Below are 23,018 nucleotides of genomic sequence, written 5' to 3'. Positions count from 1 at the left end.
CCGCCTTGCGAGCCTCTTGGGGATTTCTGTGAACAGAAAAATGTTTTAATATGGCCGCCCTATAGGTGGACCACCTTGAATGATTTTGGTCCTCCAGCCCCGCAAAGAAACTGGAGTACTCTGGGGAGAATGTCCACTTTACATATTGGATACAGCTTTGGCTGTCCTTCAAATGAAAAGTCTCCATCATTTGCTCATAGAGCTCCAAGTGTTCACAAACAGAGTACTTGGCGTTCTTATGATAAGGCATGATGACACTCCTGATTGCCTTAATCTGTTTCAATGGGTCCTTAAGCAAGGCCCTTTTTGCCTTATTGGCCTTTTTGGTTCGGGTAACCCTGGTCCATTCATCCTCTGACTCAGAGGCACTGCTCCCAGAGGTTCCTGTCTGATCTTCCAGGTTTTCCCGGATTCTGCGAGCCTGGGAATGGCTGGCAGAATGTGGGGACCTGGTCTCCTGTGTCCTGCGCCGTTCAGAGGAGTCTTCAGATTCCTCCTTGCTGCCAGGATTTGATGGGTACCCCCCCCTCCACTGACCTAACTGGGGTTTTCAGGATGCCCTTAATGGGCCTATTCTCCCGGGGTTCCCCACTAAATTGCACTGTGCTTGGGTGCCCATTCCCGGATGCCCGCCCATCCATTCCTGGCCTATGAGCGCCATGCTTCTGGCTGGATAGTAATCTACCATCCCTGTGGCCCGGTGCTCATGTGCGCCAGGGGACAGGGGGTGGCAGAGTCCAGGGACTGAGAGAGATAAAGGCCTCTGGTACTAGGGCTCCTGAGGTTATGCTCAGGAGTTTCCCTTTCCCAGCGCACCTGGTCTCTATCCGCCCCTGCTACCTGTTGCAATGCAAGAGCCTGCGCCTTCAGTTCCTCAGTTAAGGCCTTACTAGACTCTATCAGTCTCTCAAGCATCGCTACCTGTTGTTGGAGCCTATTGTTGTGCTGGCAGAGAGCCTCATTCTCTCTCTGCGTTTCCTGATTGGTCCTGGAGCACTGGGCCATCTTTGCTGCCGGAGGGTTACCTCCTGAGCTGTGTCCCTATTGGCCTGCTCCTGTCTTGCCAGAACCTCCTCCACCCTCCTGGTGTGCTCTAGCAAGTCCTGGTGTTCTTTTTGGAGGTCACCCAGTCCCTGGTGGGCCAAGTGATTTTCTTCCATTTTTCTTCTTAAGTGGCAGACTTCCTGGCCTAAGGTTTCCCTTTCCTGACCAAGAGCTTGAATCTGTGACGCCAGGTCGTCCCTTTGCCTTTGGAAGGCACCAGCTTTCTGGCGCTCCCGATCAAACTCTGCCTGGGTATCCAGGTCTTTCAGGATCAGTTTATTGCTCTCCTCTTTCTCTCTGTCTAGTTGGATTTGCAGGGTGGCTACCTGCTCTGTGCATGCCCTGTTGAAATTGATATGTTGCTCCAGCTTTTTCTGGCTCTGCAGTAGGGAGTCCAAACTGTCTTGGCGTTCCTTCTGCAAAGCCAGAATTCTGGTATCCTGGTCTGTCTTTTCCTGTTGCAGTATATCCATGTCCTCTTTTATTTTAATGATATACTGCCTACTATCATTTTCTGACTCCTGGCTCCCCTGCAGCCTCTGCTCAGAAGAGACCAGGTCAGATTGGACCTTCTCTAACGCCATCTGTCGCTTATTCGCCAGATCTTGGCTTTCAGTACATTTATCCTGCATGTCTCCCATATATAGGTACAGGTATGCCGCTATCCTAACCATATTGTCTTGTTCATCCTTAGCTTTAGGAGCCATGTATAGTTCACTCAGGGCCACATGTAAGGGACCCTGATCTCTCCATATATCTGACCCTGTTTCAGTGACCTGTTGCGTGATGGCCTGCAACCAGACCATGCGGTCCTGGTGAGTCCACTCACCTCTCACAAATAACTTATGTAAGAAGTGCTCTCTGGCTATTTTCATGTCTACTAAGGTCGTCATTCTAGAGATTGGTCTCTGTCCTGACTTACAGAAGTTTGTATTTTATTTTTGCAAAACAGACCTTTTCCTTAGAGCGTTCCTTTGAGGAGTGCTTTACAGCATAACACAGCGTGGTGATCCGACCGGATATGTGTATCTGGTCATCTGGCACGCTGTATTAATCTGCACAATTGATAGATCTAACCCAAACGTCCGGCTCGAGCCCCCAATTTGTAAGAGGATTCAATTCAACACTAAAGCTAAGTCAATGCCTAGTCTGGGATACTGAATGGAAACCCTGATTGATATATCTTTGTCCAGTTCATGAGTTCTGGATGACTACCCCTATATAACACCCCTCTCTTGGAATCCCCCTGACCCCACTGAGCCAAGAAGTAGTTCTGTTTTGCAAGTTTAAACGGTTTATTTGATAATTTAAACAATATATATATATATCACACTTTATAATAAATTAATAATTGAATATCACACTTAATCTGAGCAGTAATCAATAATGGGTAGTCTGGCACTAGCACACTTCTTTATAATCAATGATGAGTGGTTATAGGATGGATAAGATAGCAACAATACTTTTATGGCTTCAAATGGATGCAATGTGGAATGAAATGCAGTACAGAAAATAACTTGATAGGATTTCAGCAAAAGACAATGTAATCACTTTTCTCTGGCAATTCACTCCCCCCCTTTATGCAATGCAAGGAAATGGAAGGAAAGCACACAGTTCTCAGAAATGTAATCAAATGTAATTCAGTTCACCCCAGCAAGCTTAGACTACAGAAGTTTGAAACACAGGCCCAAAATGCTTTTATATGTGCTGGCAATGAAGTGAGGAATATGCCGAAAATGGGTTTAATTCCCTTTAGGAGGTTCAGGGTGAGTGATAGATACCTTGAATGAGTTCAGGATCACTTTAGCAATGCTCTATGAATGGTTGTCAGGTTGCAAACAAATTTTTGCAACGGAAGGCAAGCAGCTGCAGATTTTTACACGTGAGCTAACCTTTCAATTCGCGGCAAAATGTCAAATTGCGGCAGATTTTTCTGATTGCGCCGGGCGTGATTACAGAGGAACTACAAGAAGTAGCACTATCGTTTTGGGGTCCCAGGACAGCCTAGGATCTCAGCTTCCGGATCAAAGTTAAATTTCGTTCCTAACCCAAACGGTTCCGGAGTTATGAATGATTTAGTAAAGGTAGATTTTCGGATTTAAAACAACTCAAAATGACAAGTGACAGCGTGCAACTTTGGAATTACATATGACAGCTCGCAGCTTAAGAATGACAGGTGACAGGCTCTCTAGGAGACAGTTCTACTCAAGTTAAAATAGCTTGCATTAGATTATTTTAACTAAGAGATTGGGTTCTGCACAGTTTTGGCGGATACTCACTCCTAATTTTTAGAAGGACTGGGCCTCGTCACGATCTGGTCAGTGGGTTTTCTTCACTCGCCACGGACGGTCTCTGCACACAGCGTCTTGGTCAGCTCTACTCTGCTGGTCTGGGTCTCTGGTTCTGATCAGGTCTGTGGGTCCAGATACAGCGGTCTCCGGTTCAGCTGGTCTCTCTCTGGCAAATGGCAAGAGTTCTTGCAAAGAATTCAAACAGCTCGCCTGGCTGTGAATAGTTGCAATGATTTGAGGCCTGCTGAAGAGGGATTTAGCTTGTAGTTGACCTCTCTGCTACAAATTCTGAAGTAAAGTCTTGGTCTCTGAAGGTGGATAGATTGAAGTCTCTGTGTTGGCTCTCTGGAGGTTGATGGAGGTAAAGTATGGATTTTCCCGGCAGAGCGTCCCGCAGCAGATGGAATAGAATGTGTCTATCTGTCCTGACTGTCTGCTTTTATGTGTTTTGAAAGTGGGTGGAGAGGCTAGCTTTCTAGGCCCTACCCCTCTCCAATTGTCATTGGCCACTTCCTCCTCTTCCCCTTGATTGGGGGAATGAAATGAAGTGACATCATGATGAGGTCTGTTTATGATACAGAGAACCCACCCCTGTCAACTTTACACCCAAATCTATATCTGATCCAAATACATACTTCCCCGATAGACAGTTGTTTGTCATTGCATACACACATCATGCATTTACTGATGGTAGCCCCTGTTCCAATTCTGTCGTTTCTAGGAGCTTGGGTTCAAAAATAGCAACATATTTCACTTTTTGGTCGGGTTACCAATATTGGATTTGTCCCCGCATTTACACAAATGTTCACAAAGCATGTGGGCATTAGGTGGTGGAGTGTCAGATTTTTAACATACATACATTTAGAGTAATATCCTCTTTTCCGCTAAAAACCCCCCTGAACATACCACCGGGTCCTAACACGTCTCAAATGTGCACAGAAAAATCACAAGAATAATGATATCACTTATAAAATTTTCACAAGTCCGCTCTATGAATGATCCATCTTTTTAGATTTATGTTCTGGCCCCAAAGGGGTGTGGTTTCCCCCCAGCACAAGGTTGAATTTCTGGTTTTTCCAGTTCTGCCAAGCCAGCTTGCTCTCACAGGCAGTGCTCCTCCCCTTTCCTTCCAGGAGGAAGCCACTTTTACGACCCCCCCAATAAAACATTTGCCTGAGTCAGGACAGGGCTTTGTTCAATTTCCTGCAGAGCCCAGGTAATTCAATCAGAGAAGTGTCATATCCCTTTTGGTGGGAACAGCAAAAGGCAGCTAGGCCTGGGAACACAGCTGTTGTGCAAGTCTCAACTCCTGTCGGGGGTAGCTGGTGGGCAAAGTTCCCTCTATTTTTAAGCCAGGCCTCAGCTAAATGTCTCTTTGGCTGCCAGTTTTCCTGGCCAAATCAAACTTCCAATTTTTACGCATGCAGCTAGAATGCTGATTCTAAGTTTAAAACTATGACATTTAAACAATTGCAACCTATGTGACACTCAAAAGTAGGTCACTCATTTCTTTTAAACATTTAGATTTTTAGTGTCTTTCAGTCCAAATTTACTTAAACTGCTGAAATCCACAGCTCAGCCAGTTTTGCTATGAACATTATTTTAGGCTCATCCTCTTTCCAGATTTTGTATGCCCACAAGACTTTATTCTGTCAAATGTCTGCTGGTGTTCAGTGAGATTGTTGGATATTCTGCAATTTTTGAAATGGGCATTCTGAGCTTGCCTTCAGAGAAACAAAGGATGATTTTTAAAGTGCTTTCTAGCGAACAGGCACTGCTGTTTTTCTCTTTGGCACCCCATTTCACTCATGGCTCTTCTGACCCAGCACACCCGCACTGGGGGGTGGCAAGTCAGGCGACCATTTTGGTGTGTGCACAAACTGCGCGGTTTTCATAGATTCTGGCGCACATGTGGGCTTTTTGGCCATCTTGGATTTTCTAAGCCCACAGCACCAAATGTTGCAGCATAATAGTCCAAACGTGGGTCAGAACACCCAACACTGCGCAGGCTGAATTGGAACTCATTGCTATAGAAGGGGTCTGGAATATTATATCGGACCTGAAGCTGAATCTGAAAGGAATTGGATTATCCAAAGCACCCAAAGTCCACCTAACCATGAGCCTCACAGAGCCTTTGAGAACAAGAGGTTGACCAACACCTGTTGGATCTGTCAGGTGATTCAGTACCTGCAAATGAGGAATGTGAAAATCTGTAGAAAGTTCCAGAAGCTCTGAAACTATGTTTGCAATGTTACAAATATTTTCACCATCACCAATGTTATATTTTATTCTCACACGACCTGGCTGCTGCCGATCAGTTTAAATGGAAGAAATACTTACTGTGTCTCCAGTCGCAAAACTTGAAGGAACATGTTCATCATATTGGTAAACGGATCCAGTCTGCAGATTAAAAATAGTACCAGGTGAGAAACGAGATGGGACACAAACAGAACTGACAGAAAAGAATCACATAACTTCAAGAGCAACCAAAACACTTGAGATTCAGGTACCCACTGCTAGGATCCCTCAAGTATCTGGAGTTCTAGACTGGCAGGAAGTTGGACCCAGAAGGTATGCTGTTATGACTTCAACACTCATCTTGAGACAGAGGTTCTTCACAAATTCCTCAAGTAGTCTGAATGTGAAACCTCCTGGATGGTTGATGACCAAGACAGAAAATACATTTTCCATCCACAGCTTCATCTGATCTCCAACCAGTGATCTTATAGTGAAATACACTGACAGAAGCTCCACGCAATGTATATGCATCTACGATTCCACTGGTGACCTTTTGCCTCCAGTAGAGAAGTTCCTGAACCTGGCTTCAATCTGTCTATCTGGCATCTGCTTTGTTCATGATCTTTGGTGTGGACTCAAAAATAGTCTTCTTCAGGCCTTCAAATGATCTAAACCCCAATAGGGTGAGGTTATAGTCTCCCCTGCCAAAGGAACTACCTCTGAAAATGTCAGACCCTTGAGGAGATGATAAATATTCACTTTCTAGATCCTCTACTATAATGGCACTCGTAAGATGGCCTGTATGGAGGCAGTGTATAGCCACACAAATCTGGCTTGCTCTCTGAGAGATTTTCGACCCTATTAAATAGCTGATGACATCTAACTTTTGACATAGAATACCTTCTGTCTGAGCAGTGTCAATGTCACTGATGCAGTGTCCACTACGAACCCTAGAAACTCCAGTTAAACCGTCAGAACAAACTCTGACTTCTTTCAGTTGACGAGAAAACCCAAAGTTTGGAGAAGAGCAGTTACCAACTTGTCATGCATTACCAGCACTTGTGCACCTTGGAACATGAAGATCATTATCGTCTAGATATATGATTGCACCTATGCCCTGTAATCTAGCGTGCCCAATAGTGACTTTTATGTGCTTGGTAAAATGGTTACATGTGTCTTTATCTGTGGTGTTTCTATTGCCAGTTTTTCGCTGCCAGCTTTTCACCTTTTTTTGTTGAAGAGGCAAAATTCTGTGGAAATCGACCAAAGATCCCTTTTAATCCCATCACCTACTCATAAAAGTCAATATTTCATCCCCAAAGGTATAATCTGAGCTTTTTCATTTAAAAGTGGACAGTGCACTGTATTGCTATGAATATTCTGCACTGAAATTGTGTGAAGTAAATATTCTGCAATGAAATCAGTGGGCACCAGTACATTAACTCTGTGCGAGCAAAACACTAACAGGAAGACTCAGGTGGGGGCGATAAATAGCAACTGTCAAACACTCATCCTTCCAAATGATATGCATCAGGGAATACATTCCCTTAAGTTGCCCTTGAGTACTATAAAGATTTTCTTTCTACTGTGAACTAGAGAAAAGTTGCTTGTCAAATCTCTGGTGCGTATTATTGTTTACACTTTTTCTTCCTACCCTGGGAGTTCTGCAATTTTCTTGCCCATTACATAATTTCCTACTCTGGTAACATGCATATGTAAACAATTCTTCTCTTGTCATGCACCCACCCTCTGAAACTCAATCCCGGTGTCGGCCTGGAATGCCCCTACAATTCTTCAATTTCACAAATCTATCAAAACATGGCTCTTTCAACAACACCTGACCAAAGACTAATTGCAATGAATGCACATACTGACACACAGACCTCACAGTACTGCGCTACTGTGAAAAGATGGCAGCCAAAATGCTGGCTACCCACCCTAAGTAGAGCGCCGCGGTGCTCTCGAGCAAGGTCCACTTCTTAAACAATAAACATAAAAATAAAAATAATGCACTGGGAAGGACAGCCTTGCTGGGAAGAGCATCACATATAGTTTAATCACAAAACCCTGGACTATCAAGAACACTCAGGTATCATGTGATGTCTTGCTCTAATTCCAAACATCATCAGTAGGGTAAAACTAACCTGTCTCACGATGGTCTAAACCCAGCTCACGTTCCATATTAGTGGGTGAACAATCCAACGCTTGGTGAATTCTCACATATGCATGACCTCCCTCTCCAATTGTTCACCTGCTGTAATAGCTTGCTGTCTAGGGGTGTCCCTCAAGCAAAGACCATGGCCTCTGCAGCACATGGTGAGAGAGAGGATATCCTGCTGTTGATCGTCCCAATATGGGGAAGGACGTCTTCCACCTCGCAAACTTTGTCCTCTACTGTGTTCCTGCAACACCCAGCACACCCAAAAACTCTGTTTGGAAAAACCCCTCTTAAATGACTGAGCGTTGTTGAGGGACATTTACATACTGACAAATGTATTCATTTGCTTTAGAAGTGAGTTCCTGCCCATGCTCTATAAGTCCCTCAGCCCGTCTAAGCACCTTGGAAGAGGCCAGTTTGTCCAACTTGACGTCAATGTTTCTAAAAAACTCTACTTTTCTGTGGTGCAGCTGTAGTTACCCAGAAGCCATGCTCCTCCCTGGATCCAATCAGCCAATATTGCAGGATACGCAGGCTCCCCTTTTCCTTGATCCATTTGGCCTTGGCCATTATACCAGGTCTAGCAATTTGTCTTGGCAGGAGCACCAAAATATATCTATGCCCTTATTGGGGTCTCTGTGACTCTTGGAAATATATGTCAATATCCAAAGTGTACCTCTGGGGTGACTGGTACCACGCCCACCTCAGCTGTGGAGGCTATTCAGCCTTTATCCTGGTCTGTACTTTTACATTGAGGCACCTATGTACTTTGAGACTCATATATTTTGCCATAGATAGAGGAGTCTATTCTGACGATATGTCAAGGTGTGAGTCATCGAGGTAGCATATATCCCACAATCTCATCCCATTGCAAAGCAAAGGGCTATGACCCACACGACCCTGTGTATCCACTCTTCAGTTCTTTTGATCTTCCCAATCAACTTGGGAATAGGTGATAATTGCCTGCTTGCTACCTCAGCCCCCTTGATTATAAGAGCTGTTTTAAGATTCTGAACTATATGTTTGCCTTTGGGAGGGTTTATTTTTTATCTTTGTTAGGCTGATGGGAGGTGGAGTAGATAATTATTTGCATCTAATGGTGGCGATTTACTCCTAGATTCATCCCTAGAAACCCAGGTGGCTGACCTGCCTGTTTAGTCCAGTCTGCACCCCTGGAGTGAGACTTACATGGCAACTACAGTTGCGCAATTGAACCTCTATAGAATCCAGCCTTTCGTAGACAGGTTTCAGGGTGCCACTAACTGCCTGTTCCACTGGGCAGGCAATGGACTTGCCCAGCATGCACTGAATTCTACAGCAACAGTTCTCATTGCCCATTTTTTATTAATGTCATGCTCTTGGATAACACCACATTCTGTAGGATACGTAGGAACCTGGGCAATTGCTCTTCACCGTGACATTTAAAAAAATAATGCGTACTCTTTTAGGCCCTTCACGAGATGCAGTCAACATCTCTCTAGAAACAGGGATCCAACCAGAGAACTGTCAATGATGGAGATTACCACTCTTTTAAAAACAAATGCAGCTGGTTTTACATTGGTTGAGAAATATTGGACAACTTCTCAACTACCTTTTTTGGTACGTGTTTCTGAAATAAATAGTTACTGTACAGTTGCATCTTAGAGACTCATGGCCTTTGCGTGAGTTGCAGTTTGGTTGTTAACCCCTTATTTATTTGGTGGAGGGGGGTTCTCCCTGGAAACATTTTTAAAATAATGTGTCAAAGTGGTGCATTTTGCAGCACATTTGTTGAGAATAATTAACAATAGAGCCATACAATTTATATACAACTTGTTATCTAGGGTAACACATGAAAAATCCAGAAAATTCCATGTTATCAACAGTACAGTAAGACAAACAAAAGAGGTAATGGCTGGAAGGTTTTAATTAATCTGGAACTCTGGCATTGCTCTTGGCGACCCTCTAGACAATTGGTCTTTGCCTGTCAAGCCATTTCAGAAAGAGGAAAGACCACATGCAAATCAGGCTTGGTCCCACCCCAAAAGGGGGAGCCCAGCCCCTCTCTGGGGTTGCTTGTGGTCTTGTGCAGAAGGGGTGTGACCAACCAGTTCTTGCTAGACTGCCCTTTTCGCTCTGGGCAACCTTGCAGAACATTGTTCTTCAGCCAGCTAAGCAATTACAGAAAGGGGAAAGGCCATACAGTACAGTACACAGGTGCACTTTACACCATTGTAATGAGGCTACAGCACCATTTTCCTATGCCTATGAAAATCCAGGAGGATAGCTCAGGGGCAATGAGCTTGTCTTGGAAGCAAGACAACGCAGAGCAACACAGGTTCAAACCCCCAATCCCTGCTTAGAGACTGGTCTGTGGTATTAAGCGTGTTATAAAAGATGAATTAATTGACTACTTAAATCCTTGCATGATGGTGCAGCCAAAACCTATCCATTCCGTTAACGGTAATGGTAAATCCCTGGTATGAGGCTGTGTTCCCAACCTCTATGCCACTAATGGTCAATGTAAATTCCTTGCTTGAGGCTAAAGCCACAACATGTCTACACTGATAATAGTTACTATAAGTCACTTGCATGAAGTGTTGGACACAATCTCTCTTTGCCAATAATGGTCCACATGCATGACGCGGCTGCCACAATTTATCAGTGCCTATAATAGCTGCTGTAAATCACTTGCATGGCCCTGAGTCTACAAACTATCAATGCTAGTACTAGACACCACAGTGTGAGAACAGAAATCGGCATTGCTTTTTCCTCTGAATAATACCAACACATGCACCCTTTACATGCATGCATACACACACAAACACTGGATGCATTGCTTGTATTACACGTAACACACTTACCTTAGGTCTTCTTTCTTCATGCAGAGAACAGAAATCGGCATTGCTTTTTCCTCTGAACAATACCAACACATGCACCCTTTACATGCATGCATACACACACAAACACTGGATGCATTGCTTGTATTACACGTAACACACTTACCTTAGGTCTTCTTTCTTCATGCAGAGACAGTGCAAGTGCACCCTGGAAGGCCTATAACACCCAGGGCATGCAGGCACCTCACTGCTGAGCAATGTGGTTGCTAAGCATTCTGGAGAAAACGTGCCACACCAGCACATGCACAATTTCATTTTAATTTCAGAAAATTGGTACTTCTCAAGTTGCGCAAGGCACATTTATTGAAATATGTCCTTAGTTTAACACAAGTTTCGTCCTTGAGCCTTTTTCAAAACCGGACAATTAAATCATTCTGAATTTGTTAATAATGTGTGCATGGTGGATAGAAAGATAGGGGTTGGCAAAAGGTAGGATTCAAAGGGTGACAAAAACAAGTCAAATATTTCATTAGTCATTTCATATTTGCTTAAAAGATTCCTCATTAAATTAATAAATCCTACAATCACATTGTATATTTAGGTTATACTCACCCTGATAACCTTAATTGCATCCCACACCAATTTGATTATTTTTTAAAGAACCTTCCCAATCTCAGGTTAATCCCTTGTTCCTAAAATAAAAATATCATTCATTATAGTTTCAAACAGGTTCCCTACCAACTAGTCATGATCTCCCCTTTAATGTAGGGTTCTTGTCTTCCCCCACTTGATAGGTTCAATTTGTTCTATAATTGTATGTTGATTCAATCTCACTAGACATATAGATAAATTAATCACACCCACCTGTTCCTACAGGTTGCGAGGTTTATATCGTCAGATTGCTCCACAATATCGGGCCAGTTACTGCCCATATCAAATTATTTCCTATCTGTTCTGAATTTAATTCTGCATGCATTATGCTGATGAAGGTTCCCATTCAAAGGTTACAGACTCCGCCTCCAACTACTTTTAAAGTCAGTGCAAGACACATTGCTCATAATACATTGACTAAAGCGTCACTAAGTTCAGAGTTTCTCCAATATGTGCATCCCATGCTGCTAGTCAATCGCAATGCCCTTGACTTGCCATAATTCCTGAAGTTCGATCGCCTCGCGGCAGCATTCCATGTTTAGAAGCATGGTCGCCATTTTGACTATCCTTAAATACATGCGCGTGGGCTAAACCACATCCACCGCATGACTTACCTTTTTACCTATATTGTAGTAAGTAGTTCCTTCCTACAACCAGACGATGCCTATATTTCTCCCGGCATCTGTCTTATATGAAAGGCCTACATATGCCTCATGTATATTAGCTGACTTGTTGATCCTGGTGCATACTCCATAGTTCATGCACAGGTGTGTAAAACTATAAAAGAAATATAAAAATAAAAATAGGTGTTGACTAGTTATGTATCATGGAATACCTTTTTACCTTATCTACATCAGGTTTGCTATCACAATTCTTGCGCATGATACCTTTTTGTAAATCTGGGTCAATTAGTGTTACTAATAGATTAGTCAGTATCTCTGTTTACATGATGGCAAGTTTATTTTAGTCATAGTTACTATTAGATAGCTCCACTTTATAGGAATATGCTCATATCATTGTCTACCTTTAAACCAATTTCCGTAGCACAAAATTTACAAATAATTATTAATTATTAATCTTGAAGTCTAAGAAAGTGATCTCTTTCTCATGTTTTCCAGTGAATGATATTCCAAAAGTGTTAGTATTGAATTATTCTATAAACTCCTTCAGTTGCGATGAATTTCCCTTCCAAATTAATAAGATGTCATCTATATACCTAGCCCACATTAATACATGTTCTCGATAGTTATGGTTTGTATAGACAACGGTATCTTCAAACAGTCCCATGGAAAGGTTCGCCAAAGCTGGCGCATATTTGGGGCCCACTGCCACCCCCTGTACTTGTCAGTAGAATGGTTCATCAAATATACATTTGTTATGTTGCAGCATCGCTTCTAGCATTTCCATTACCATATTTCTGTGATGGTAGTGTGATGCAGAGCTATCCTTGTAGGTGTATTCTGTTGTCCTGAGAGCTAGATCATTTTGGATTGAGGTATACAAGGCCGGAACATCCAGTGTGACCAATACACAGTTATGATCCCAATTCAGTGTCTTTAGAATGTTTAGTATACTGGTTGTGTCTTTAAGGTAAAATGTTTGTTTACTCACATATAGTCTGATCATGGTATTAATATATTCTGAGATAGGTTCCATTGCCCACCCTATTCCACTTAGGATGGGCCTTGCCTCTGGTATTAGTTCAAAAGTCTTGTGCATATTCTAGAGGAAGTAGATGGTTGGTAGTACTGGTTCCTTTATACTAAGAAATGCTTTCTCTCCTAGAACTACGGAGGTAAGATACACAATACTTTTGAACTAATACCAGAGGCAAGGCCCATCCTAAGTGGAATAGGGTGGGCAACGGAACATATCTCAGAATATATTGATACCATGATCAGACCATATGTGAGTAAGCTAACATCTTACCTTAAAGACACAACCAGTGCAATAAAAATTCTTAAGACACTGAATTGGGATCATAACTGTCTATTGGTCACACTGGACGTTCGGGCCTTGTATACCTCAATCTGACATGATCAATCTCTCAGGACAATAGATACATCTTCAAGGACAGCTCCGCATCACACTACCATCACAGAAATATGCTCATGGAAATGCTAGAAGCAATGCTGCAACATAACAAATGTATCTTTGATGAAACATTTTACCAACAAGTACAGGGGGTGGCAATGGGCACCAAATATGCGCTATCTTTGGCAAACCTTTTCATGGGACTGTTTGAAGATACCGTAGTCTATACACACCATAACTATCGAGAACATGTATTAATGTGGGCTAGGTATATAGATTACATCTTATTAATTTGGAAGGGAAATTCATCGCAACTGAAGGAGTTTATAGAATAATTCAATACTAACACTTTTGGAATATCATTCACTGGAAAACATGAGAAAGAGATCACTTTCTTAGACTTCAAGATTTATTTATCGGGGAAAAAACTACTAACCCATATCTACAGGAAACCAACGGAAGTAAATTCAACTTTATGTGTGAAAAGCTGTCATCATAACTCTGTTACACACAATATTCCTGTGGGCGAATTCATAAGGGCGAGAAGGAACTTTGAGGACCAAATGATCTTTGAGCAGGAGTGTGATCTACAATCAAATAGATTTTGTCAGAGGGGTTATCCCCAATCAAGTATAGAGGCAGCACTAACAAAGGCAAAATTAACAGATAGAAAGCAAACACTGATACAGAAAGATAAGAACATGGATTTATTGACAACAAAAGTTAAATTCATCACTAAATATTGCCAGAACCACTATAAGATTCGTGACATGCTTAATAAACATTGGCATCTCTTATTACTGGACAAAGATCTAGCGAAGCACTTGGAAGAGAGGCCTAAAGTTGTGTTCAAATGAGCGGAGATGCTGAAAAATAAACTAAGTCAGTCTTTTCTACTGAGCACTTTTACTGAAAGAACAATGACCTGGCTGCAACCCTTGAGACATGGCTTTCAAAGCAGTTCACAGACTTGAGTGGAATATCAATTTACATTAAGGACTATATCAACTGCAAAGTGTCCTTTGTTGTGTATGCATTAGTACGTGTTTGCAAAAAAGTATATATTGGCAGAACGATTAGACCACTTAAAACTAGAATAAGGGAACATATATCCTCTATTAATAGCCAAGACCCCTTGCCCAACCATCAGATGCATAATAAGCATGAATTAAAATGTCTAGGCTTGAAGAAAGAAACATTGAGCAAGAGAGGGGGAAGCAAGGAACACCTCCTGAGGCAACCAGAGGCAAGAATTATTTGTACATTCCGTGCTACGGAAATTGGTTTAAATGAAGACAATGAGATGAGCTCATTCCTATACAGTGGAGCTATCTAATAGCAGCTATCACTGAAATAAATTTGCCATCATGTAAACAGATATACTGACTAATCTATTAGTAACACTAATTGACCCAGATTTATTAAAGGTATAATGTGCAAGAATTGTAATAGCGAACCTGATGTAGATAAGGTAACAAAGTATTCCATGATGCATAACTAGTCAATACCTATTTTTATTTAAAAAATTATATTTTTTTAATAGTTTTATACACCTGTGCATGAACTATGGAGTATGCACCAGGATCAACAAGTATCCTAATATACATGAGGCATATGTAGGCCTTTTTATATGACAAATGCCGGGAGAAATATAGGCACCGTGTGGTTTTAGGAAGGAACTACTGACTACAATATAGATTAAATAAGTGAGTCATGTGGTGGGCGTGGCTTAGCCCACAAATGCATGTATTTAAAGATCTTCAAAAAGGCGACTGCGCTTCTAAACACAAATCACTGCCACGAGGAGATTGAACTCCAGGAATTAAGGCAAGTAAAGGCCATCGTGATTGACGAGTGGAATGGGATGCACATATTGGTGAAACTCTGAACTTAGTGAGGCTTTAGTCAATGTATCATAAGCAATGCGTCTTGGATGGACTTTAAAAGTAGTTTGAGGTGGATTCTAATCTTTGAATGGGAACCTTCAGCAGCATAATGCATGCAGAATTGAATTTATAACTGATCGGAAATAATTTGTTATGGGCAGTAACTAGCCCAATATTGTGGGGCAATCTGATGATATAAACCTTGCAACCTGTAGGAACAGGTTGGGGTGTGATTTGTTTATCTATAGGGCTTGTTCGATTGAATCAACATACAATTATAGAATTAATTGGACCTATCGAATTGGGGAAGACAAGAACCCTACATTAAAGGGGAGATCGTGACTAGTTGGCAGGGAACCTGTTTGAAACTTTAATGAATGTTGTTTTTATTCTAGAAACAAGGGATTAATCCGAGATTGGGAAGGTTCTTTAAACATTCATCAAATTGGTGTGAGATGCAATTAAAGTTATCAGGGTGAGTAAAAGCTAAACATACAATGTGATTGTAGGATTTATTAATTTAATGAGGAATCTATTAAGCAAATATCAAATGACTAATGAAATATTTGGCTTGTTTTTTGCCAACCTTTGAATCCTACCTTTCGCCAACCCCTATCTTTCTGTCCACTATGCACACATTAATAATATATTCAGAATGATTTCATTTTTGTCTGGTTTTGAAAAAGGCTGAAGGCTGAAACACGTGTTAACCTAAGACTATATTTCAATAAATGTGCCTGCCGCAACTTGAGAAGTACCAATTTTTGGAATTTGTATGTATGAAGGAGGGGGTAATACTTCCTGGTACACATCAAGAGCGACCGGCAGTAACAAATGTAAGTGTCCACAGCACTGAGTGACTCTCTTCAATACCCCAACAATTTCATTTTACACAACATTTTACAAATCAGTGCTGGTGCATTTGTCTGCCTTTCCGTGTTTCTGGTGATGGCATTTCGGCATGTTTATCATTAACTGTACGTAGTTGACCATTTTTTTATTCGTCATTACAATTACTAGTATGCTTTCTTTGGGGCTGAGATGTTCTACCACAGTAATAACACGAACGGCAAAATATTCCGATGGTAAAACGTTCCTTAGAAAATGGTTCATGTGGTTAATCACCCCCTCTTGTCTACTTTGTGCCCTAGTTCCGCATTGAGTCATTACTTGGTACCACTGTCCGGGTGGTAGAGTAGGCTAGTATTTGGATACAATAGTGTTCCTTACAAAGGGGCATTTACACTAAATTATTTCACTAGATCTACCATTATTCCCTGAAACCTCCTAGGGGAGAAGACCCGACATTTTGGCTATTCTCCAAAATCCCAATGTGATTAATCTTTACTGCGATTTTGAAGGTTTGTATGCGACTAATATTTACTGTCCTGAAAATGGTTGTGTGGACCTGTCACTGAATCGCCTTCTCTCAACTTGATAAAGAGCAAATCTGAGGGACTTGTTAATTTCACTCTGAGATGGTTTGTTTTTTTTGTTCACAGATTTTTACTAGATGCAAGGTTGATTTACATGTTTTACCGAATGGTTCCTTTGGAGAAATTCAGATGGGCTGCGTACCTCCAGGTAGGAAGCTGGTCTGGGCAACCCAAATCTACCTGTAAACGTACAAGTCTCTCCGGTCATAAAAGCACACAGCTATGGCTCCTGCCCTTAATCTTTATTCTGCTGATGTAGACTGTTTATCAGATAATAGATTTATTAAGTAGCTTTACCTTGGCATGGGGATGTCAGGGTGCTCGATTTAGCCACACCTGCTAAATGTTCTCCTATAAGAGTCAGTGCAAGCCATGCCATGTTAACATCGTTTTTGCTCTCAGACAAATGTTCGTAGTGGGCTTGTCTGCCACTGTCGCATTAAAAAGTACTTTAGCAACAGCAAGTGGGAGTATTTGGGGATTGCTTCAGACCTTTGCCTTTGAATTTTATGCCCAGTCTCCCTTTACCCCTGTTTTGGCAACCAGGGTTTGTGTGTTAAAAAATAAACAACGCCTTAGAACAATACAAAAATAAAATAAACGGAGGAAAAGCACTATGGAAAGTAATGCTGCTTTGTTTTGCATATAGTCATAGTTCAGATTTTAACCTGACAGTGACTGCGAGCATGTCTACAATGTCAAATGCAAGTATAAAGAGTTACACCGACATGTTTAGCTGTCTAAATATGTATAAATAAGGAATTAATAAAACTAGTTTAATTTCATTATGGAAATAATTAAGTCCATATTTGCACAATAATTCCATTCTTTGGACTGGAAAATATGTCAGAGAAAAACACAGAACATCAGGCACCAGCCCAGTTAATCAGGCACGTGTGACCCCCATCATGTGAGGGTCAGGCCTTTAGTTGTAGACCAATATGGGGGGATTCAGAATGCCAGGGGTCAATTCTGTGATCTGGTGGATTAGGGTGATGGTGGATTCTTGCACGCGCTGCCGTCTGGTGGTGTTACTGAGGGAATGTGACACAGCAGATAATACGACATGTTGAGTATAGCTACATTATGTTCATGGGCAGTGGAGTGTGTGTCTAGCTGTCCACAATGTGTAAAAGTGAAATAAATGTGTGAGAAATGACTCACTGAGACCCAGGGTATTGGATCATTGCAAAGGAGACATCGCGTGTTGGCTGGCATTACAAATGCAGATGACAAGTAGTGTATATGTAACCGTTCATTAATGGCGCATGACTAGTAAAACATTTAGGACGTGGCCTCTATTTTAAATATACAAGAGTGCTAGACACTATATGCAATGTCATTACGACAAACCAGGCCCACCAGAAGGCCCCAAAACCAAAGGTGACAAGCTGGTGGAAGGGAATATAGTGGCTTTCATTCCTCTAATTAGTCCCTATTTAGAAGATCATGCCACACTTACTCAGGGATAAGATGCAGAGTTGACACTTGCCATAATGTTGGCCACAGGAAGGTACTAAAACTCTTCTATGCCGTGGGTAACATACTAATGTTGGGGGACTGGGGGGTGCTGTTGATAAGGAGAGCCATTCCTCTGAAAAAGAATTTGATATTCTTTCAAGCAGAAGAGGTTTCTCTTCCTTTGCCAAGAAAATCCCTTGTGTCCAAGGAGATCCTGATAACCCATAAACCTCCGGAGGAGTAGAGGATTTACATGAACAGTAACTCTTGGAAACAGTTTTTTCAATAATTACAAAGAATTGATCACAGCTAATTATCCACTGCAAACAGTCAGAATGTCTGTTGCACCTCTGAGCACAGAAAAGCCATGCAGGGCCACTACAGAAGCCTTCCAAAGCAAGAAAGGAGATCAGAAGTGTCGACAGCTGCAAGTGTGTGTGTGGTTCAGTAACTGACAACTTTAACTGAAGGCTGTTTCTTTTCCCTAAAAGCCTTGTGTATCGGATGTCTAGAACCCGTAAACAGCAACAGTGAAGAACTGCAGCCAATCCTAAAACACGCCATTGAAAAGTTTAACAGCGAAAGCAACCAACAAAACCACTTCCAAGTGGAATACGCAAACAAAGCCAGCAAGCAGGTCTGTATATGACATGGTTACTTTGTGTCTCTTTCATTGTGTTCTGAAATGTAAGTTTCGTTATTACAGTAAGCAATTTAAATTGTGTTGCTCAGAGTGTAGAGATGAAAAGACACTGGGCTTCATTACAAGTTTGCCGTTCCAGAAATAAGAGTGCAGGTAAGCTCACCAGCACCCTTGTTTCCAGACCTTCAAACTGCAGGTTTCCCTGCCAGAGCTGCTGTGCTCAACAGGTCTGACCCTGCCGGGCACAGAGGTCACGGTAGGCAAATATGTCAAGGAAGCACCAGCATCGTTAACAACGGTGCCGGTGCTTCCCTGTTCCCACTCCCACAGAGTTGTGTGGGATTCTATGGGGATTAAAAAAATGACTGTCGCCTGACTTCCGGCCTCCAGACTTGTAATAGCCCAGTGGCACCGTGAAGTCAGACAGCAGTAATTTTTTACGGGTCCGGCGGGAACCCGCAGGCAGCACTGTCAGGGTTACCGCCGGACCTGTAAGGAGGCCCACTGTGTCTCTAGCTGCAATGCTCTACTCTCATGCTGGTGACACTTCTGCTTGTAACGGTGTTCAGTTAATTCATCGAAGTGAATTACAGTTTTGTAATTCACTTTGATGTTACTTTGTAGGGAATTTATTAATGTATTATTATCTGCAGATTTGGCAGAAAGGGGCTTAAGGGTGGGACTGGAGTATGGAGGAACCCCCCATTATAAATAAAAAAAGAGAAACAAAATAGTGACTGCATCAAAGTCAAATACAATGAAGTAATTCACTTTGACAAAACAATTTAGAAACCTTCACACACACACTCACACACACACACACACACACACACATACACACACACACACACACACATCTAATCTTGTCTTTTTTAAAGCAAGTGTTGCTCCAAAAAAGACAAGATGTTACCTTAGTTAGGCACAGTCATTTATTTACAAGCTTTCATAATTTTCAAAGGACTTCATCAGGCACAGGAAGATAATGAGGCTTTTGGAATAGCAGGACAGCCCATAGATTCACCTCTGGAATGTCTTATCTGTTTGTGTCTTCTTCTGATTGGTTTCCTCCACACGTTCACAAGGAGTCTTGCACTTCAGAATTTCCCTCCACACATTCCAGTCACAAACATTTTAGTGGGGCACTGAAAACGACAGACAAGCAGCCAAGAGAGCCCCCACCCCCAAAAAGAATAATACAGTGTGGGCTGCTCTGAAAGAGGTATGAAGCATTGGGGTAGTGTCAGTCATAGCATGTGCAAACCTACTGCAGGCTGGTATGTATTAAACGGTGGTCAGTCAAAATTTAGAAAACAAAATCTCGAATGACAAAAAGCACGAAACAAAAATCTTGAAAAAAAAAATATTGAATTTTTTATTTATTTATTTATATAAGTTTTTGGGGTCAGGTAAGTAAAAAAAAGGGGTAAAATAAAAAAAAAATGAAAGAAAGGAGGGTTGGGGGGGAACCCCCCCATTTTGAAAAATAAACGCATTGAAAAAAAAATTCGATATATTTTTTTTCGGCCTTTTGTTTTCGAGATTTTTGTTTTCGAGATTTTTTTATTCGGCATTATCACTATGAACCGTATTAAACATAGTCATTTGCGTGTCCATCTCCACTAAGTCTGTTGCCCACAATGCCCAAAATGCCCACCTATGGGTAAGCTTGGGATAGGAAATGCAGCAAGTCACTTGCCAGCCAATTATATTTAGAACATTATTCAGGCTGTTGGTCTAATTTTGGTCTTATTTTCAGTACTGTCCTCCCAGAAAGCCAACAACGAGGGGGACCACTAATAATGTTTTGGCCCTTTGGCTTGTGAAGATGGGTTTGAAAAGGATACTGCCCTGTAGAGAGTGCTCTTCTCTACATCTGGAGGCGGGAAGGTAACAAGGACAAAACTGTTTGCCAAGAAAAACAAGCACTAATCATCCTCTGGGAAGCTTATTGGGCAGGGCTTTTAAAGAGCTGGTAGGGCTTGGGCAGGAATGAGTCCAGCAACATAACATTGCATCAGTGAAGCAGATGGGGCTGGGGATGTGCCAGTAAAAAGGCATAGAAAATGTTATAGGAAAAAACAGGTCTATCTGTTTTGGGCTCTTTTTGTCTAATGGTGCAAAGAATGGGAATGTGTTATTTGGGATAGTTACTCATGACATTGCACTGTCTATTTAAACCATTTTCAAGTATATTGAAAGTCTGCATGCAATTGTATTGATATGTTTTTCACACATTTTCTGTCCTAAAGTTACCTTTCGGCACTGCAATTTAAAAGCCATCAAGGGTATGATTTGGTTCCAAAAAGTGCAGACTGATAGGTCTGTCCTTCGCCGACAGTTTTGTCTGTGTAGATTCTTCTGCTTATGTAGTTGCTGGTCAGTTCCCCAACATAGTAGCCCCCATATGAAACTTCCTGTGGTTTTGTCATCCTGCCCCGTGTGGGCTAGCTTGATTGTATCTGAACTGCAGATATGCAGCCAGGCCAGGCATCTTTTGTCATTGCATGGCTCTCTGTGCGATGTGTATGTAACTTTCTTCTTATCAGCATTTCTTTGCGATTGGCTGCCAGTCTGAAAGCAAGGAGGGGCATTTCAGGGAAACCCTCATACAGTTGTCATCTTTTTCCAGTTCTTGAGCAATCTATGCTGATGATAATATTCTTGTTTGTACCGCTGGGGAACAGAACAAAACCCTATATGCTTCCACAGAAGATGTATTGATTAATTGATTGTGCACGTGTAAGGCGCTTACACATCAAGTAAATTGTGGGGAGGGAACATGGGAACGAAAGGCAATTATAATAACAATGAAGAAAGAGAGAGACAGGCCTACTAGGGCTTACAAGCATTCAGAGCATATAAGTGCAGAGACAGAGGTCATGAGGGGGGGAGTAAGTGCAAGGAGTGCCACAAAGGGAAGTGCCAGGGAAAAAGTGCAGGCCTGAGGGAAGGTACAGGCCAGTGTGAGCCAAATGGCAAGTGCTGGGGGCGAGCATAGGCTGAAGGCTATGGAGGGAGACAGGACCCAGAGGGACACATAGGGAGAAGGAGGAGGTGAAAAGGGAAGTTTTGTTGAGCTTCTGGAATTAGAAGAGATCCGGCTCAAGAAGGAGACGAAGGGGGAGGCTGTACCAGAGGAGGTAGCCAAGCGAGGAAAGAGATCGCCCACCATCTCGCTGTTTAAAAAAGTGCTTGACATGCAGACAGTTGGTGCCAGAGGAATGTAAAGATCTGGAGAGAGAGTATCTGGTGAGAGACAGTTGTAGATATTGTGGTCTCCAGCCCCAGATAGCCTTATGGATGATGCAGAGGGATTTGAATTTGATCCTTGGAGAGACTTTACGGCTGGAGAGATGCGGTCCCTGGGTTTGAGGCCAAGGTTAAGTCTTACTGCCCTATTCTGGATAAGCTGGAGGGGACATAGAGAGGAAGAGGGTTGATTGAGGAAGATGCTGCTGCAATAGTCCAGCCTAGAGAGTACCAGATCTCTAGAGACATTGAGCTTCTGGGGGAAAGTTTGGAAAGGAAGGATTCCTTTGAGGAGGTAGAGTTGAAAGTGGGCTTTCTTGGCAAGGTCCTGGATGTGAGGGGGGGACGAAAGAGAAGAGTCGAAGATGACTCCAAGGTGTATGGCTTCAGATGAAAGAGAAGGGGGAGAGCCCATAGAGGGTGGCCAGAATGAGAGGAAGAAAGAGGGAGCAGGGGTCCAATGGGTAGGATCTAGTTCTTGCTGACATTGAGGCAGAGAACATTGTAGGCACACCAGGACTGGATGGCAGATAGGCAGTCAGGAATAATGGAGGAAGTAAGGAGAGGATCGGAGGGTAGTTTTAAGAAGAGTTGAATGTCATCTGCATAACACGGGAAGTAAGGGGAGACATCTAGGGTATTGTGGAGCCATTTTAAAAGGATGGAGCGGTTGACCGTGTCAAATGCAGAGGAGAAATCAGGTAGAATGAGAACAGACGGAGAGTTAGAATCAAGAGATGCAAGCAGTTCTTCACAGGAATTTAGGAGAGCAGTGTCCGTGCCTCTGGATGCTCGGAATCCAGACTGATGGTTGTGTAGGCAACTGACAAGCTCAGTGTGCTGGATCAGTCGGGCGAAGACCAGCTTCTCCAAGTGTTTTCCAAGGAAGGGAGTGATAGTGATGGGGCGGTAGTTAGTCAGACACAAGGGGTCGGCAGAAGTTTTTTCAGGAGGGGGCGCACAAGAGAGTGCTTGAGGGAAGAGGGGAAAGACCCAGTAGCAAAAGAGTGATTGCAAACATTAGCAAGTGCAGGGGCAAGAGAGCGTATATATACCTTAATGGTTCTGTAAGAACACCGGGAGACCTGTTTGGAGGAGATCTTCATAG

At 42.4% G+C, this 23,018-nt stretch overlaps 1 protein-coding gene across 1 annotated transcript in view; it reads left to right on the top strand.

The window, feature by feature from the left end:
• Window positions 1-23,018, top strand: part of LOC138493246 (T-kininogen 2-like) — a 175,760-nt gene that overhangs the window by 85,671 nt on the left and 67,071 nt on the right. The window contains exons 6-7 of the mRNA XM_069620380.1: window positions 16,624-16,705; window positions 18,510-18,655. Coding sequence (XP_069476481.1) covers window positions 16,624-16,705; window positions 18,510-18,655 — 228 coding nt within the window. The remainder of the gene's footprint in view (window positions 1-16,623; window positions 16,706-18,509; window positions 18,656-23,018) is intronic.

The sequence above is a fragment of the Ambystoma mexicanum genome, chromosome 10 (assembly GCF_040938575.1).
Source record: "Ambystoma mexicanum isolate Mex_15411 chromosome 10, UKY_AmexF1_1, whole genome shotgun sequence".
NCBI lineage: Eukaryota > Metazoa > Chordata > Amphibia > Caudata > Ambystomatidae > Ambystoma > Ambystoma mexicanum.
This window is presented reverse-complemented; position numbering and strand designations above follow the sequence as displayed.